Genomic DNA, 18,680 nt, shown 5'->3' on the forward strand with positions numbered 1-18,680 from the left:
GCAAAACTGGCAGATCTGTGGACAATCTTAGCCGCCACGGTTTAGCTGAGCGAGGATATAACCTCCTCCAAAACAACGGTTTCAAAAGAGGCCAAATCCAGCGACGAAGGGATCAAGGGTAGGTTAAATGCATACCTGATATCCACAGGGACATGGCTTGAAGTTTTTATCCGACAGGTCGAACTCTTCGATGCAAAGGGGACTATTGCGGGAAAGAAATATTATCAGCGAAAATCGAACAAGTTTTCGACGGGGTCCAGCAGGACAATAGGGTGGAAACAAAACTTACCACGACTCGTCATCATCATCGATTACTGTGTCATTTTGTGTACGGGATGACATAGCGACAAGTCTCTCCCAGCGAACCTAGAGCAACACTTCTACAGCTATGAAATTGATCCAGCGTGCCAGAACTCATGAACAAGTTTTTGGGGGGTACAGATCAGGAGTGGAAGAATTTGAGCCCGGCAAAACTACGACCCCGCAAAACCGTAGGTAATAGCACACGATGACAGCAGGTCGACAGCCGAGGGGTATGTCTAAGGAATGTAGAGGAATGAAGAGGAGAGTTGCCGCGTCGCAGGTGCCAGCGTGGTGATGGCGAGAGGAGTTGTAGTGGAAAGAGGAGAATGAGTTGAGGATGAGCTTTCTTACACACTAGTCCCGTTTTAGACAGATTAGCTCATCCATCATGTGTGACATCACGTGGTAATTATTATGTAATCCAGGCGTTCATCGTTCCTGCGCCTGTGTTGGGCCGTTCTCCAGAGTATCTATTCCCATTCACACCCCAATTGATCCATAATCATGGCGTCTGCACGGCCGGCCATGCGTCTGGGCTCCAGTCGCTCCCTGGCCTCTACTGCTAGACCGTCTTCTGCGCGCTTCTTCTCCGCAGCTAGCCCGTTGCGACAGGCGAAGGTCGTATCCAACACTCCAACCCCAAATATGAGAGAGCTACCTCGCCCTGGTCAGTTCACACTCTAAACCTCTTTGACAAGCTGCTATATCAATTCCGTATGTGCTGACACTTTTTTCTGGATGCCTCCAGCCGTCGGGGAATTACACCGCTCTGTTGTCAATCCCGTAGACAAATACGCCGAAAAATCCGCGAGCCTACACAAATATGGCCAATACCTCATGTCCTGCCTGCCGAAATATATCCAGCAGTTCTCCGTCTGGAAAGACGAATTGACCATCTACATCCCCCCTTCAGGCGTCATACCTACTTTTACTTTCCTCAAACAACACACGGCGGCGGAGTATACACAAGTTGTTGACATTACGGCTGTTGATTTCCCCGGCCGTGATCAGCGCTTCGAGGTAGTTTACAATCTTCTCAGCGTGCGTCACAATTCGCGGATACGTGTCAAAACGTACGCGGACGAAGCCACCCCAGTGCCTAGTATTACCTGTCTCTACGACGGAGCCCTGTGGTACGAACGTGAGGTGTACGATTTGTTTGGCGTGTTTTTTGTCGACCACCCTGATCTCCGACGTATTATGACGGATTACGGATTCGATGGACATCCACTGAGAAAGGATTTCCCACTAACGGGATACACGGAAATTCGATATGACGAAGAAAAGAAGAGAATTGTCGTTGAGCCATTGGAGATGACACAGGCTTTCCGCGACTTCCAAGGGGGGTCCTCTGCCTGGGAACAGATTGGAGATGGTATCGACAAGACACCAAGCGAAGTAAGTCATTTCTACGCTCATAATGGAGAGAGCCCCCGGTTAACCCGTGATGCACAATAACAGTTCAAATTACCAAGCCCCAAACCTGAAGAAAAGGAGGAGCCGAAAAAGTAGCACATATATAGTGTATAACAATTTATTTCCGTTTTTATTGTGGATTTATTTTAGCTTCAAAACACAATCTCCCTGGTGTTCATCTCATGTCATCTACATGACCAAATGTGTCCTAAACTCGCTACATTTTCTCCATAGTCATATGTCCACCCAGATTATAACAATAAACACATCCAAGAATTAAGGCAATCAGGGTATAGCACACCATATTACCCGAAAAACCTCAACTCATCTGCATACAACGTTAGAAAGAGGAGCGAAGAGAAAGCAAAAGAAAATAGCCATCCTTTTTTCTTTATTCTCAGGATAATCCTCTGCTCTTTCTGCCCTATCTCCCGAGGCAGCAGCTCATCCCTCTCCCACATTAACTTTACAGCAGCGCATACCAGAGACAGCACACAAGAAAGCCACGTTAGCTCCCAGCCGGATACATCCCATGCCAATCCTACTAGCCCGATACGCTATTAACATACAGGCTAATAATCCAAAGCAGCATGCCTCCCGTTCCCAGTACCTGTGATCCCATTGCAGGAGCTACAGCGCCCCTTCACTAAAGGATTTCACTTGGACGCCAGTCCAGGGCATTTTGATCAGAAACACGCGCGCTGGTGCAGGGCGGTAGCTACGTCCTGGTCAAAGAGAATAGGGAAGATGGCAGCGGTAGGTAACAAGGACCAGGTGGCGATGTGTAGCTGAGAAGGTGCGATGAAGCTAGTGGTGCGATGAGGCTGTAGCTTTAATACGCTCCAATATCACTTGAAAGGATATCTATTCGATTCTCTAAAATTGATCAGATGAGCAGTGGAAAAATCAAAGGGGTACAGTTGGAAACTATAATGTACCCATAACTTGTGGCGTTTTCTGGATGCTTAAGGTGGGTATTGGGCAGCGGAGGGGATTTGAAATGGTTGATAGATATGCCTAGGGGTATATTTGATTCCTGATCGAGGATGAAAGGCATGGTCAATATGTGATGAACATCCAGTTTCTGTTCGAGATGAAATGCTCGCGAGCTTCCCGAGTTTTTGCTCCTCGCCTGCTCGTTTCTGCCCAGGCTATTTCACAGATTTTGGATAATTTTGCGGGAGAACCTAAGATAGGGATACGGGCTAAGAATAAAGCTCACACTGGAACGAATTTACATCTGGACGGACTGATCAAGAGTAGACAAAAACTTTAGCAATGCAAAGTGGGTAGATAGGCGGCAGTGAACTTGTTTTCTGTCGTTATTCACGATTTTGTGTCAAGAATAGGGACCGAACAGTATGGGCATTGTGAAGTGACGATATTAGACAAAGGTCGGAATTCGCACTGTCGTCGACTATCCCTAGCCACCTCAGGATCAAGAGCAGTAAGGCGATTTCAATCCGTCCTCAGCCAGAGATACCACACATCCTCTTACCCAAGGAGTATTCTCAAACATAGAAGCTTGCTGAAGTTGCGCTTCAAATTCTACTTTATACTGGACACTCGGCACGCTTGATACCCTGCAATATATCCGCAGCACCAATAAAACGCACTTTGGCAAAATATCCATGAGAGAGGTATTTTAAGCGGACTTCCAGACGGAATCCAGCCGGGCCACCTGCGAGCCATTACCGTCCTGAGATCAACGCAAGTTCCAAAATCCAAGAATCGGGTCCGTGGCATATTTGAAATAGCCGCTGGACTGTACCCTGGCAAAGATGTATGTATTTTTAGCCGCCCACCCTGTCGGCAAACCAAAGGTGACTGACCGCGTCCAGGCAGCCAGCCCGCCGGCCGGTGTGCTCGTAGGGTAATCAAGCATGATTGATCTCCAATCCGACATGACAATTTAACAACCAGTACGGAGTATAAGAATCTGGCAAGGAAACTTCGCTTCCAAGTTTTGATGTTGAGTTTTGCCGATAAAAGCGGGGCACATGATCATGTGTGCCAAGTCTTCGGCGGTCGGCAACCGCATCAAACAAGAACTCGGCACTGGGTTGTAACCGGCTATTGCTCTAAAGTTTCCCTGGATTACCTTTATAAAGCGAATATTTTGAAGGGAGCATTTAGAACCGGATATCGCTAGGAAAGAACGTCTAGAGAACTCAGGAATGAGACGAATATTAATCTTCCTCGAGAAGGCTAGCTAACTGGCCACTAGAGGAGATGGATGACTACCTTGGTGACTTTTTGGGGTATAATAATAATAATAATAATAATAATAATAATAATAATAATAATAATAATAATAATAAAAGGGACGCCCTCGTAATTTACACGAGGACAGACCGAAGGCGAACAGAAGCAAAATCAATATCTGACAAAAAATTCCTCAACTCCAATTCATCCCTCATGATAAACCAAATTGGAGTCGTTGCGTAGAGCTCCCCTTTTCCCGAAAATTCGTATCCCTTCTTCCCTATCTAGATATCTAAAAAGTGACACCTAACGACATTCCTTCTGTTTTAATAGAGCCCCAATGCAGAGAATTGAAAGCAAGTCCCTCGCTAACGCAGTAAAAAAACCTCATTACTAAACACCTCCAAACGAATCGAGTAAATCATGCAGTTGGGATGAGATATCACGCGGCCATTCGAGATCAGCGAAAATCATCGTAGTATTTTGCGTTAACAATATTTCGACCAAAGGGCTCGTCTGTGTCGTAGCAAAAGGGTAAAAGTCTGTCGCATTTATAAGTGTTCCGGTTGCAAGATCGGCCAATTCAGAGAGTGAGTTTATAGGTCTCACGTCCATAGTGAGCGTTGGGGACCGCTCTTCGGAGACAGCAAATCGATTATTCGCCAGAAGGCCGTCGAATGCTTGGTCCAACATGCTCGCAGATGGCCACATTGTGGCCATCTCTTTTAGGGCAATTCTAAGGATTTTGATATGGCTGTCCGCAGTTGTGGTCAAGGTTTGTATTCGACGCGCATGCAAAAGTGCTAAGATTGCAACCGCAATGTGCCACACCCCCATCCCCTGGAGAAATCGTATGGAGCCTCGTGTCAAGAAGTCCTCGAAAATACGGGCAACGCAGGACGCAGAAAGGACTGCAGTGGTATACGCTTTGCGGAGCGGCTGGGAGGATTTTGTTAGATACAGAAGGGTTATTGTGGTAAGGTAAGGTAGATGCAATTGATGCACATCCCGGTTGAATGGTGTCGTGCGATTAGTTGCGATGGGCAGGCGCAATGGCTCAGGAAGGGACTGAACCCAATCAACTAATTCCCTGGCTAAATGCCCTGGGAATTGGGTTGTTTCGTTTTTTTGTAACAGATATTTTGCAACTTTGCCAACAACACTGGAAAGTCGAACCCAATATATAAAAGTTTGCACGCGGAAATGGTCTTTTGGTTCAGGAAAGTCCTCCGGGGACGGCTCTCTAACGTTGCAATCTGAGGGATCAATTATGCAAGGCCTGCCTTGGCATATACTGGTTAGGCGTTCCCTTGCCTGTGTCTTCTGTTAGCTGATAAACTCAATAATAATTGAATTTTTTCCACATACAAACAATGTCCACCAAAGTCTTCGTCGCAAACCTGGTGATTCATTAGGTCGCATAACCTGACCAGGCGTTGGCTCTCGGTGCAAGCCAATTTGCTGTGCTAACCTGATGGCAACACCTGTCCACCACCACACAGTGTCGAGGCTGGGGCTATTCGGAGCCGATCCCCACCAATAAAACAGCAGAAGTGCTTTCATGCATGTTATCGGGTTGCTTTCATGGTTCCCAAGAAAAAGGGCTTTCGCTCGGTTGTAGTACACGATTGGAGGGACCTGCTGCAGTACGGACGGCTGGATTCGGCTTCCAAGAAGCGCTAATGCCTGGTTGAGGAGGACAGAGTTGGACTCCTCTTGTTCCGGAAAGAGAGTGGAGTTGTCGAGAATGGGACACCATGTGTAGCAAAACTGAAAGTAAGTGTCCATGAAACTTTCTTGCAATGCCGGGGATGGTAGATCTACAGGCTGCAGCACCGGTTGAGATGAGTTGAGCTGGCCCATTGCCGCAGAGTTATCCAATATCTGTAGGAGACCTGATCCGCTGGAATACAGGGCATTCTGGGCTTGTCCGCTATCGTGCGCCTTAACGGGTAAGGAGGCTGTCCGAGCTGACGGAAATTGGGAGGTTGGTTGGCGAATGCCTTCCGGAGAACTTGGATAGGAGAGTGGGGGCCTCCCAATTCCTCCTGAGAAATGCGAAGTGCTTTCCGTGGCCATTCGATCATCCGTTACTACGCAGTGGACAGATGGCTCAGTTTTAACATGAACCTGGCTATGATTGCTCGGTGTCGATTTAGAAGTGGGGTCGTTTGGCAAGGACACAATGGGCAAGGAATCGACGGTATCAAAATCATCTAGGCTACTATGCCGGACCGATGCTCGATTACCTGCGCCGCGTTTCGATGGACGAATCCTTTTAAAATCGGTCAATACATGGGGATATATATTGCTCCCAAGCACAAAGTTTATGATACGTACCGGCATTCATACCCAGCAATCTCGCACCTCGAGCATCTCGGAGATTCGCATTCGGAGTTGTTGACTTGTAGGTCACATTTAATCTATTCTACCGGTTAGCATACATGTCCCAGCCGATTAGCTTAATTGCATCCGGTTACCTTTTTCTCGTGGCACCGAAGGCAGACAAGGCGGGCACGCTTATTGCCTCGAGGCCCTCTACGGACTTTGGGTGGGGGTTCTGGTGTTTGCGAAGCCATGGCAGGCGTTGCTAGGATTACGAAAAGCTCGTGAATGATTGCCGATGCACCATTTTTATATCCACAGCTCAGACCGTTAGCCGTTTTGCTGCTAAAAGCGCGATCGTTAAATTTACGAGATGCCGAGTTTGTTCCCACTGTCCCGATTCAGAAGAATAGCCGCTTGGCTCACAGCCGCGCTTACTCAGCAAGTTACACGTGACTTAGCGCATTATCAATTTTGCTTGACTGTCTCCAGCCGATAAACACCAGTGTTTTATATTTTATATTTTGTTGTTGGTGTTCAGTTGGAGAGCATTTGATCGCGCAGCTACGGTTCTAAGGGACAGGTATACTTAACCGTTACCATGCCAAAAAGGAAACGAGGCGACCATGAGGAGTCGAGCATGCTATCCAACCAGGATGATAGGAGACTGCGAATCCAAATTGCCCGTCTCGAGCAGAAGTTGGAGCATGGCTGTCAACTAATCTTCCGGGCTCTCAAAACCGCCCGTGGTTTCGAACGCCAAAAGCTGGGACGTCGCCAAAAGACTTCTAAACAGAAAAATGAAACCGCACAGCTATCCCGAATAGGGGAGGAAATTCAAGCTTTAAAGGTGTGATTTTACTTGTTTATTTCTACCAAGTATATATATATATATATATAATATATGTATTCTCGAATTGACAATCGTAGGCCCTGGATCTAGGAGTTACTGCGGAACGACACTTGCTCAAGCATCTGGTGAGGACGAAGCGGATTGCAGAGTCTCCAGCGTTTTCTAGATTTCTGTCCGCAAGGAAACCCCGCCTAGAAGGCCCACAAAATGGTCCTGAAGCGAATGTTATAGCTCGTTTATTCAATTCAAACCCTGTGAGAAACGTTCTACCGGGTATAACAAACGACATACGTCACATTTTAGGCATTAGTGACAGCGTACTTACTGCAAAACCAATGGATCGTGAGAACCCCCCGCCAAATCCCAAAGGTTCGGAGATAGTGGAGGAAGGACCGGCCTCGAAACTGCACCAAGCCTACGAAAGCGATCTTGAAATGGAAGATGCATACATAAAACAGTATAATGCGCAATTAGCATCTTCTTCAGAATCGGAACCTGAAACGGATGACCAGGGAAAGGACGAAAACGACCATCATTCCCATCTAACTTTGGCGGGAATTGAACCGCCCCTCTCACCCACATCTTCTATCGTATCGTTGGAACCTACGTCGAAAACCACTACCAAAACTTCCAAGCCGAATAATAAGAATGCGGAAACAGCGTTTCTTCCTTCCCTGACCATGGGTGGCTACTGGTCAGGATCAGAATCCGCCGAAGAGGACGCGGCAGCAGCCGCCATTCAGCCGCGGAAAAACAGGATGGGCCAGCAAGCTAGGAGAAAATTATGGGAAAAGAAGTTTGGTTCAGGGGCTAATCATCTTAAAAACCAACCGCCAGAGAAGGAAAAATCGCGTGATAGTGGATGGGATATGCGGAGAGGAGCTTTGTCTCGTGATGAGACGAGAGGGAAGCGGGGAAGAGGGGGGCTTCCGGGTGCCTTGTCTTCTCGAAGACCCAAAGTCGAAAGCGCCGCACAGGCTCCAAATCCGAACTTTGAACAGCGTAGGAATCGCCAAGACTCAGAGCAAAAGCCTCTGCATCCTTCCTGGGAAGCAGCGAAGAAAGCCAAGGCATGGAAAGCTCAGGCTTCTTTCCAGGGGAAGAAGATCACATTCGACTGATTCGTCTGTGAGAGGGACCGGAAACCTCTTACCTCGCAACCGATTACCACCTAGTTATCTACATGCGCTACAGTCCTTATATTTTTCTACAAAATGACTGCCCGTGTAGGGCGTAAAGGCGAGCAACTCCGAGCTAAAATATGCTTAGAGGTTTTTAATCAAGAGATACCCTGTCCTATATATCCGCCTCTATTAATTTATACATAATAAATTTATATTTAGATCTACCACAGTATGGGGCCTTGTACAGTATATCTTCGATATTTTAGCATTTAGCAGGTACAGTACAATGTGGGAATAAACTATCAAATGTAAACTCATGTTATCCGCAGTCGTACCATCACAACACCATACCTGCAATAGTTAACTACATAGTGCGAGTATAATACACAAATCTATTAAATCGATTGACAAAATTACGGAGTGGAAAACAAATGTAATAATGAGACAAAACCCACTTGCTACGGATTACATCCAGCGGGGGCAACCTTGGTGGCTGGATCTGTGTTTATTTACCTCCCGCCATGGCGTCACAATGCGACTAACAATCGATGCGGTTCGCGCCCAAACCACCTCCGAAGAGAGCCTTGCGTGCCAACACAGTTCTGCATGATCAGGCGACGGCGCTCGACTGATTCTTGGGGTAGCCGCCAGCTTTTCCAGCGCTGTAGTTGGCTGCACAGTGTTTTTATTCTCCAATTATCTACCAATGACCCAGCCTGTTGGCACAGGCGTCAATATCTCTTTTCACAGGGCTAGCTCCGTGTTTTGTTTGGCAAGGGAATATTGGCTTTGTCCCGGTTTTACAACAAATGCGCACAGGAACATCCTGGCCACCGCAAACATGCGCAGAACCGGGCAAACGGCAGGACAAATGAAACCACCCAGAAACGACTGAAAAATTGGTTCGGCTAAGACGTGCCGTATGATATGGCAGAAATGGCGGGCGGCACTTCACGCTTTGAAACCATTGGGCCCCTCAATTGAGGGCCCCGCGTACACGTTGTCCTGCATCTTTGGAAATGATACACCGTCCGTACTTCGCGACCAAAGACTCCACACATGGCCGCCATCTTCCAGAACGCATCCCTCCCTCCTGTCTTATCGAATTCTTTCGACCTCGCATCGATTTCCCGTGCTTCTTGCTGGACCATATCTCCTCGTTTCTGCAATAAAATCAAATATCACTGCAGAACCTTCGTGGCGGGTCCGAAAAAAGCGTATACAGAATTATACAACGAGGACATCATGTCTCCTCCAAGCCCCTACAGGCCGCGTGATAGCTTTTCCGTATCAAATCGTCCCGTAACACCAACAAAACCATTTATCCAGGCACCACGGCAAGAGGATGATGATAATTCTCCGGCCGCGTTTTTATACAAATGGATCAAGAATGAGAGCCCGAGACTCAGCCGCCCTTTGTCCAGCTACAGTGGCACCAGGACCGAAAAATTTTACCAGGAGAACGAACATAACAAATCGGAAGCCAAACTACCTCTAGAACAAGCTTTGATGCATAAAGAGTTCCACATCGAGGCGTTGCGGGGACAAATACGGAAGCTGATTAGCGACCACACCACAGAGTGCTCTGGATTGAACGACAAGATCAATGGACTTCAGGGACAATTGTCTTCTTTTCGAATTAAATTGCAGAATGACCTGGACGCTGCCAATGAAGCTAAGGCTAAACTAGAAGAAGAAATAAAAGAGATGAGACGGGCTTTTGTGGAAAAATCCGAAGCCCTTGAAAATCATCAGAAGCAGCGAGACGAAGAGACCAAGGAGCTTCGCCGAGCACTTTCCGAAAAGTCCAAGGCTCTAGAATTCTTCAAACGGGAGCGGGACGAAGAAGTCAAAGACTTGCAGCAAAAATTGGCGGAAAAGTCTGAAGCTCTAGAGTGTCATAAGAAAGAGAGAGAGGAAGAGGTGAAGGAAGTACGACGAACTCTCATAGAAAGGTCTGGAGCTCTGGAATGCGACAAGCAGCGGCTGGAGGAGGAAGCCGAACAGGTACGGCACACCTTTGCAGTAGAAGCTGAAGCGCAAAAATGTCATATTCAAGAGCTTGAAGAAGAAGTCACACGGCTACGGCAATCTCTCACGGAAAAGTCTGAAGCCCTTGAAGTTCGTGAGCGGGAGCGGGAGGTGGAGATTAAGGTGTTACAGAAAACTCTTGCAGATAAATCCGAAGCTCTACAACTCCACAACCAACAACTTGCAGAGGAAATTAAGAAGTTGCAAAAAGCCCTCACGGAAACATCCGAAGCTCTGGATTCCCGCGAACAGGAACCAAAGAACGAGTTAAGTGAGCTGCGACTAACTCTGGAGGAGAGGTTGAGAGCTCTAGAAGAGCTTGAGAAGGCAAAAGAGCAAGCTCTTGCGGCACAGAAATCGGAACTGGAGAAGCATTTCCAAGACATCAAGATAGAAAATGATCGAGTGGCCAATGAACGGCTGGGGGAACGAGAGAAAGAGCTGATTGCTCAACTTAACAAGAAGCATAATACAGAATTGGAAGACCTTCAAGCGTCGTTTGCGGCAGAACTCCAGCACATCCAAAAAGCACACGCTGCCGCGATTCACGAATTCGTTGCCAGGCTAGAAGGGAGCGAGGACAGCCATGGCGTTGGAGTACGAGGTGGAAAATTAAGGCGAAACCGAAACAAAGGGAAAGGAAAGGGGAAAGGCGAGAGCCGCATTCGCATGCTATTAACAGAGATTTTCCATACGGGCAAGACCAAAACGAGCAAGCTCTCTTGTGAACATACAAGAGAGTCCAACTCTCGTCATGATTCAGGCTTTCATTCATCTACAAATACCTCTGGTCACTCATGATGATTTTTCGGCTTAGTGGCGTTTAACGGGTGCGTATGATAGAGCATGGGTTGATTTTGATACTTACTAGATTCAAATATATTCATCCCGTTTCTGACCGAGTTGCGAGTTTGCCCAGTCATTAAGGATCATTATAAGCAAACTCATGCGTTTCTCTATCTCCTTATGGGCGTTGATACCAAAAGCAACCTTTGACCGAAGAGATGGTTGTGGGGCAGCATATGCTTCAATTTCCACTCGAGTTTGTAAACAGGGATGCGTAACTGGTAGTCCGGGGTATATAGTGGAATCTCTACTCCACAAGTGTCACAGTATATTTCGAAAACTTTCCTCAATTTCTACGTTGTTACCCAAATTGCCATTTGTTCGGTCAAGCCAGTAGGCTCCTGATTACGAGACCCTTGCTAGCATGGTATGTCGCTTGCAAATCCTTAAAATTCACTGGGGCAGTGTGTACCTTGATATCGAGTTAAAGGACGTGCTTCCAGAGATATTAGGAGCATAATCACCACCTATTCGATCCGTGGGAGTTTTCAGTGGACATTATCCTATGCTCCAGCAATCAAGGATGGAATCATGCCAGGGCAACCCCTGGATATGGCCAATTAGGGCTTCCTGGGCACGTGAACCTGAAAGCTTTTCCCCGCCAAATTCAATGCTTCAATCCCGCGATTTTCAACCGCTCGATAGCACTAACCGCTGTTCTTCCGCCGCGCCATTTTCAGCTGTTATCGGCATATACCAATATATTAGCCTCTCACGCCACCCGTGGGGAGCTTCCCGTGTATACTAGGCGGTTCGCACAAAAATAAACACAATGGCGGCTCTCCGAGAAACATACAACGGTATGTAGGGCCCCTCAATCTGTGAGAGTTAAATGGTAGATCTGTATAAACTGATACTGACAATGCAGCTTCAATATACCCGATCCAGTCCATATTGCCGTCATCGGCGGTACTGGGCTTAGAGAATTACCCGATTTCACACAAGTTGCATCTCTCAACATCACCACGCCATGGGGACCACCGTCTTCTCCGATAACAATCCTCCATCACACCTGTTCGACAACTGGCAAGGTAGTCCCTGTCGCATTCCTGAGTCGGCACGGTCTGCATCATGAGTACGCACCGCACGAAGTACCAGCGCGCGCAAACATTGCTGCCCTCCGATCAATCGGGGTACGAAGTATTGTCGCTTTTTCTGCCGTTGGGAGTTTGCAGGAGGCCATTAAACCGCGAGACTTTGTCGTACCAGACCAAGTTATTGACCTGACGAAGGGAGTGCGGCCGTGGACGTTTTTCGAGGGCGGCGCAGTGGCACATGTTGGTTTTGCGGACCCGTTCGATGAGCAGATGGCGAAGGTGGTGCGGGCATGTGGGCATAGCTTGGAAGGGGATGGCGTTGTGCTTCATGACCGCGGCACACTCATATGCATGGGTACGGCCTTATTGCACTCCTCCATTATTTACAAGCTTGTATTTCGAAAGGAGGTCAAAAGCTAACTGTTCGACAACAGAAGGTCCACAATTCAGCACACGTGCAGAAAGCAAGCTCTACCGCTCCTGGGGCGGCAGCATAATCAACATGTCGTGCATTCCCGAAGCAAAACTTGCTCGGGAAGCTGAGATTGCTTATCAGATGATTTGCATGTCCACAGATTATGACTGCTGGCACTCGGAGGCGGCAGATGTAACTGTCGATATGGTCATGGCCAATATGAAAATGAACTCGGTGAATGCGAAAAACTTCATTGGAGCGGTGCTCGATGAACTTAAAAAGGATGAACATGCAGCTCTCGTGCAAGCAAAGCATTTGGAAGGCACATGTAAATTTGGGCTGAGTACTACTCCAGGATACCTGAGCGCTGAAGCCCTCACAAAGCTCTCCTGGCTCTTCCCGGGATATTTTAACAATAATTAGAATATATTAAGGATAAATTAGCGGTCAAGTGTGGGATTTTATGGGTATTTTGCGTTTTGGCACTTGACATTCCGGGCTCTTCTTCACTTTTCTTTTAAATAACTACACTAGACATTGCTAGATAATACTGTATGGATTTTATTGCCAACGACACCTCCCATAGCCAATGGTATCTTTGAAGAGATATTTGATATATTGAAATGTTGGAATATCTTGTCAGATCTTCCCTCTAAAAAGCTCTTTATATTCGGGTGATCTGAAATGAATTCGACTGTATGACGAAGCTCAGATTCCTGCACCGGAAGAGCCTGAGTTGCGTCACACTCCCTCCTGGTTAGCTTCTGGGCTGAGATCCTGAGAGGCCCTGGATTTACGGTTAATGCTGGGGGACAGGAGGAGACTACCTTTCCCAGTTGCAGGCAATGTGCAAGCGATCCTGCCAACGATTCCTTCCAATGTGTCTATGGGTGCTTAAAATACTTCACCTCCTCCATGCGCTTGCTTCTTAAAAAAGCATGAATAACCTGAAGTGCTCGCCGCGGTGCTCCCCGCACCGTCAGCACCGAGCTAACATCCAAAATGCAAACCTGCAACAAAGGCTCCTTGTTAACCGGACGAATAAACTGGCAGTTTTGGCTTCCAGCACTCGTTGCCAACACAACCTTGACATTGAGCCCTGGCCAAATTGAGTTGTGGATTAATACCTTCCGGCAAAGAATAACGACATTCAACCGGTAGTGAGAACAAAGGAGCTCCAGGGACAAATAGTTATGCGTAAAGTTGGCCGTCGCGTGATGAGCTTTTTGTGTTGCACCGTAATCATAATCCACCTAACAACCACTGGATAGTGCAGAAGAAGAGGGTGATAGGATAGATAGAAATCATGGAAACAAAATAGGGCCAAAGCCTGCATTGAAGCATTGAAGCATTTGTTATTGGGACACATTACCAGCTCCTGTCGAGCACCTCTGGTTGGCCCCTGTACAGTACATATAGAGTTCACGTGCGGAGTAGATGTTGGGATGATTCGGCTTATGGTAAGGACTAACTAATAAATACGTAGTTACGGCCAAAATTGCTAGTATTGATTATTTAGTTATATCATTACGCTTTTGTAATTTATCACTTTAAATATCTTCTCTATAAATTATTAGATTATTTAAATCAAATGCTCTATGAATTCTCGTATAATCTCTACGCTTTAGAAACTTTGATCAGTGATGTTAAAAGCTTGTAAATAATGAAAAAAAAAAAAAAAAAAAAAAAAAAAAAAACTAGAGATGAACTATTAGATAAATCAGTTCTATTCAGCCGCCATCCATTGAACTAGATAATACATTATCGAATAGAGACGCTGAATGAAGGATGGTTTAACTAATGAAAATGAAGTGGAATTCTTCTCTAAGTGTTTTAGACCTCTTACATTACATAGAACCTCGAGTTGTTTTGCACGCAATGTGATGTAGAATTTCGTTAATCATGGCTATGTGTAATTAGAAAAATGCTTTTTTTTTCTACTCCGTATTTGCAATAGTTAACTTACAGTCTGCAGATATTCTCACGTGGTTGTGTGACACACCGAAAAAGTGATAAATTTCCATGCAATCACTATCATTCCTTCACTCACTATATACCATAGGAGAAATATGAGGTGACTTAATGAGCGTACCATTGAGTGAGTGATGCTGGTAGCCAAGCAGGATGCAAGAAATTAGATTCGGGATACGGTGAAGATAGAGACTTGCAGGAGCCGAATCCAATTTTCTGCTGAGTTGCAGCACTATCTTTTCTAACGCTCATTGAGAATTTGGGATAGGCAGGATTTGCATTGACTATGCATTACCACTTGTTTGTTGAAGTCCAAGAAGCCGAAAGCGAGAGGAGCCTCAAATTTTCCTCAGCACCTCTCCTTATATTTCGCGCTGGGACTTGGAATGCACTCCAGCTCCCACGAACAAACATGGGACATGAGCTTATGTCCGACATAACGAGATAGGTGGGTAAGAGTGATGACATTCCAGCAACTCTCCTTCACCAGAAAGGCTATTAATGGTGGTCACAAGCAGAGGTTCCAGTGCAGACCTACATCATGAAATGGATCATCAGCCCTTCATCTCCATGCACCAACCAACCGCTCCCCACTCACCCGCCCCTGGCACAGCTCCCTACCTGTTTTTGGAGTGTAAGAAATACCCTGCGATGGTGGCTACTTGACTGAACTGGAGGGCTGCAAAATTGCTGTGGAATAATAATTGAGCCTTCTTAGAGTCAATTAGTGCTTCCAGACTTGGAGGCACGAGTAACCAGAAGTTCTCACATTTCCTCTTCTGTCTTTCTTTCATTTTCATTTAGTTCTTTCATCCTCTCCATATTTTCTACCTCCTTCTTCGTTGAAAATGCCATTCGTTAAATATCTTTTGATTGGTGTGATTCGTGCTCTGAGTTGCCTCCCCCTCATCGAACCTGATCTCAGCAAATCGCCGTCGCTCGAAAGCAGGCTAGATGGCCCCGAAGACTGGACATCTCCCCCATACTACCCAGCACCTGTGGGTGGTTGGGTCCCTGAATGGAAGGAGGCATATGCCAAATCTCATGCAGTAGTTTCCAATATGACTCTTGCTGAGAAAGTGAATCTAACAACAGGTACTGGATATTCCATGGGGCCCTGCGTGGGACAGACCGGAAGCGCACCCCGATTCGGAATCCCCAGGCTTTGTCTGCAAGACGGGCCTCTTGGCGTCCGAAATACAGACCACATTACAGCTTTCCCAGCTGGAATCACTGTGGGAGCCACATTCGACAAGCAATTGATGTACGATCGCGGTGTTGCCTTGGGCAAGGAGTTTCGTGGTAAAGGGATAAATGTCCATCTTGGCCCATCTGTAGGCCCATTGGGACGCAAGCCACGTGGAGGACGAAACTGGGAAGGCTTCGGCGTGGATCCATCCCTCCAGGGAATTGCCAGTGCCTTGACAATTAAAGGCGTTCAAAGCAGGGGCGTCATCGCCACTGTGAAGCATCTTGTCGGAAACGAGCAGGAGATGTTTCGTATGGCGTTCCCCGTCCATCCCATTGACTCCCTCCAGAAACCATACTCAGCCAACATCGATGACCGGTCCATGCACGAGCTCTACCTGTGGCCCTTTGCCGAGTCTGTCAAAGCAGGGGTTGGTGCCGTAATGATGGCATATAATGACGTATGATGGCTTCCTCTTCAAAAGAACGTGAAAGCCCAAGCTTGGTCGTTTATGTTAACGTTTTCCGTAGGTTAACAGCTCCTCATGTAGTCAAAACAGCCAGTTGATCAACGGCATTCTCAAGGAGGAGTTGGGGTTCCAAGGGTTTACCATGACTGACTGGTTCGCCCAGATTGGTGGTGTTTCATCCGCGCTTGCTGGTCTGGATATGGCTATGCCAGGAGATGGTGTTGCTCCATTATCAGGGAACAGCTATTGGGCAGGCGAATTGTCACGCTCAGTCCTGAATGGTACTGTCCCCATTGAGCGGTTAAATGATATGGTATGCGGTGCCCTTCCCCCCATTTGCTAATGTATAGGCGGAAAATGGTAACCTTGGGCTTGGAAATTGACTTCAGCAACTAGGTTGCACGAATTGTTGCTACATGGTTCAAATTAGGGCAGGACAAGGACTTCCCATTGCCAAACTTCTCAACCCATACAGCCGCTGAAAGTGGTCTTCTGTATCCGGGAGCTGTACTTTCTCCAATCGGCATAGTCAACCAATTCGTTGATGTTCAAGAAAACCACAATATCATCGCCCGGGCGGTTGCTAGGGATGGTATTACTCTTCTGAAAAACGAAAATAACGTTCTGCCCCTGAATCCGGACGCTTCGATAAGGGTATTTGGTGCCGACGCGGGACTTGATCCACTGGGGCTCAATCCCTGCCCAGATAGAGGCTGCAATAGAGGGGTCTTGACGATGGGGTGGGGGAGCGGAAGTGCCAGAGTTCCATATCTTGTAACCCCTCAAGAAGGCATCCGGGCAAGAGCGCCCAATACGAAGTTCCACATCACTAATAATTTCCCCCTCATTCCAGATGTCAAACTTGATGATATTGCAATCGTTTTTATCAATTCGGATTCCGGTGAGAACTATATAACCGTTGAAGGAAATCCAGGAGACAGAACGCTCGCTGGTCTATATGCTTGGCATGGAGGTGACAAGCTTGTCATGGATGCGGCGACGAAATTTTCAACTGTAGTTGTTGTCGTTCACACCGTCGGCCCGATTATCATGGAGAAATGGATCGATCTCCCGTCGGTGAAGGCAGTGTTGTTTGCCCATCTCCCCGGCCAGGAAGCGGGCACTATTGCCGATATTCTTTTTGGAGACTATAGCCCCAGTGGCCATCTGCCGTATACCATCCCGAAATTTGAAGCCGACTATCCAGACAGCGTCCATCTCATTTACGACCCCGTAATCCAGATCCAGGATACTTTTAACGAAGGGTTATATATTGACTATCGCCACTTCATCAAAAATAATATCACCACGCGATATCCGTTCGGTCACGGGCTATCATACACAACATTCAAATTCAGCGAGCCCAAAATCATAACTGTGACGCCGTTGACCGAATACCCCCCGGACAGACCTGCAAAAATTTCCACCCCAACATTCTCGAGCAAAATTCCTTCTGCAACAGAAGTATCGTGGCCAAAGGGCCTGAAACGTATCTGGCGCTACTTGTATCCATACCTCGATAACCCCTCATCCATCAAGTCAGGAAAGGATTACCCATATCCGGAAGGCTATAGCACAACGCCAAAACCACCTCCACGGGCTGGTGGAAGGGAGGGCGGCAACCCAACCCTGTGGGATATCGCATACAACGTCGATGTTAAAGTCACCAACACAGGAAAGGTAGCCGGCCGCTCCGTCGCCCAGCTGTATGTCCAACCAACCCTGGAGCGAGAGGCAGATACCCCCAGGCTTCAGCTGAGACAATTTGAGAAAACTCGTGTGCTGCAGCCTGGCGAGAGCGAGGTTCTGCGTCTTGAGGTTACGCGGAAGGATTTAAGTGTTTGGGATGTTGCAATGCAGGATTGGCAGATACCGCAGCTGGCTAAGGGTGCGAAGTTGTGGGTTGGTGAGAGCGTGGAGCTTCTGAAAGTGTTGTGTGAGGTTGGAACAGGTGAGTGCAGGGATGCTTGAATCTTTGAGACGAAGGAACTTGGGACCGAATCAGGGATTGACCATGACCCGCAAACTTTCGGCGCGTGCTTGTTGCCAAAAAAAATACTCGACGAATATTTTCTGCTTCAACCCTTCGGTTAGGTGTGCTCTTCACGAATACTGCTGTCAGGTCAAGCCCATATAAATTTAGCAGCGGAGGCAACTGGCGAGCTGAGGTGCCAATGCATCACCGTCTTCTCTCCGCTGCCTCCGGGGTGTAACAAGAAGCTCGTAACAAGCAAAAACAATCTCCAGCAGTGCCAGGTGGTCAAGTTGAAACTAGGTCAAGTTGAAACTAGTAACTAGAGGACAAGATGAGAAATAAGCTCTGATGAACGACTCGCTATCTAATGAAAATCAATTAATATCTCAACAACAAATGAGAAAAATTGCAGTAAACATAAAAAATTACCTGTGAATATGGAACTTTTGCCTTTTGTAGCCGGTACCTACCCTCCTCCCGCTCGCTTTCTGCAAGACAGGGTTTTCCCATTGTACCAGAAG

At 47.1% G+C, this 18,680-nt stretch overlaps 6 protein-coding genes across 6 annotated transcripts; 5 read left to right on the top strand and 1 right to left on the bottom strand.

The window, feature by feature from the left end:
- Window positions 1–807: 807 nt before the first annotated feature.
- Window positions 808–1,790, top strand: HCAG_05764 (NADH-ubiquinone oxidoreductase 30.4 kDa subunit, mitochondrial precursor; the record flags this gene model as incomplete). The annotated part of the gene is made up of 3 exons (XM_001538109.1): window positions 808–970; window positions 1,052–1,705; window positions 1,765–1,790. The coding sequence occupies 3 exons, from the start codon at window positions 808–810 to the stop codon at window positions 1,788–1,790; spliced, it is 843 nt and encodes a 280-aa protein (XP_001538159.1).
- A 2,527-nt stretch (window positions 1,791–4,317) lies between these two features.
- HCAG_05765 (predicted protein) lies at window positions 4,318–6,503 on the bottom strand (the record flags this gene model as incomplete). The annotated part of the gene is made up of 4 exons (XM_001538110.1): window positions 4,318–5,238; window positions 5,293–6,058; window positions 6,265–6,347; window positions 6,405–6,503. 4 exons carry the CDS (start codon window positions 6,501–6,503, stop codon window positions 4,318–4,320), a joined length of 1,869 nt encoding a protein of 622 aa, XP_001538160.1.
- A 934-nt stretch (window positions 6,504–7,437) lies between these two features.
- Window positions 7,438–8,223, top strand: HCAG_05766 (predicted protein; the record flags this gene model as incomplete). Its single annotated transcript, XM_001538111.1, has 1 exon — window positions 7,438–8,223. The coding sequence occupies one exon, from the start codon at window positions 7,438–7,440 to the stop codon at window positions 8,221–8,223; it is 786 nt and encodes a 261-aa protein (XP_001538161.1).
- A 1,248-nt stretch (window positions 8,224–9,471) lies between these two features.
- Window positions 9,472–11,058, top strand: HCAG_05767 (predicted protein; the record flags this gene model as incomplete). Its single annotated transcript, XM_001538112.1, has 2 exons — window positions 9,472–10,528; window positions 10,571–11,058. The coding sequence occupies 2 exons, from the start codon at window positions 9,472–9,474 to the stop codon at window positions 11,056–11,058; spliced, it is 1,545 nt and encodes a 514-aa protein (XP_001538162.1).
- Window positions 11,059–11,875: 817 nt separating this feature from the next.
- Window positions 11,876–12,978, top strand: HCAG_05768 (conserved hypothetical protein; the record flags this gene model as incomplete). The annotated part of the gene is made up of 3 exons (XM_001538113.1): window positions 11,876–11,903; window positions 11,992–12,495; window positions 12,575–12,978. 3 exons carry the CDS (start codon window positions 11,876–11,878, stop codon window positions 12,976–12,978), a joined length of 936 nt encoding a protein of 311 aa, XP_001538163.1.
- Window positions 12,979–15,374: 2,396 nt separating this feature from the next.
- Window positions 15,375–18,482, top strand: HCAG_05769 (hypothetical protein; the record flags this gene model as incomplete). The annotated part of the gene is made up of 4 exons (XM_001538114.1): window positions 15,375–16,175; window positions 16,246–16,497; window positions 16,581–18,135; window positions 18,328–18,482. The coding sequence occupies 4 exons, from the start codon at window positions 15,375–15,377 to the stop codon at window positions 18,480–18,482; spliced, it is 2,763 nt and encodes a 920-aa protein (XP_001538164.1).
- Between the last annotated feature and the right edge of the window lie 198 nt (window positions 18,483–18,680).

The sequence above is a fragment of the Histoplasma capsulatum genome, genomic scaffold (assembly GCF_000149585.1).
Source record: "Histoplasma capsulatum NAm1 scaffold_7 genomic scaffold, whole genome shotgun sequence".
NCBI lineage: Eukaryota > Fungi > Ascomycota > Eurotiomycetes > Onygenales > Ajellomycetaceae > Histoplasma > Histoplasma mississippiense.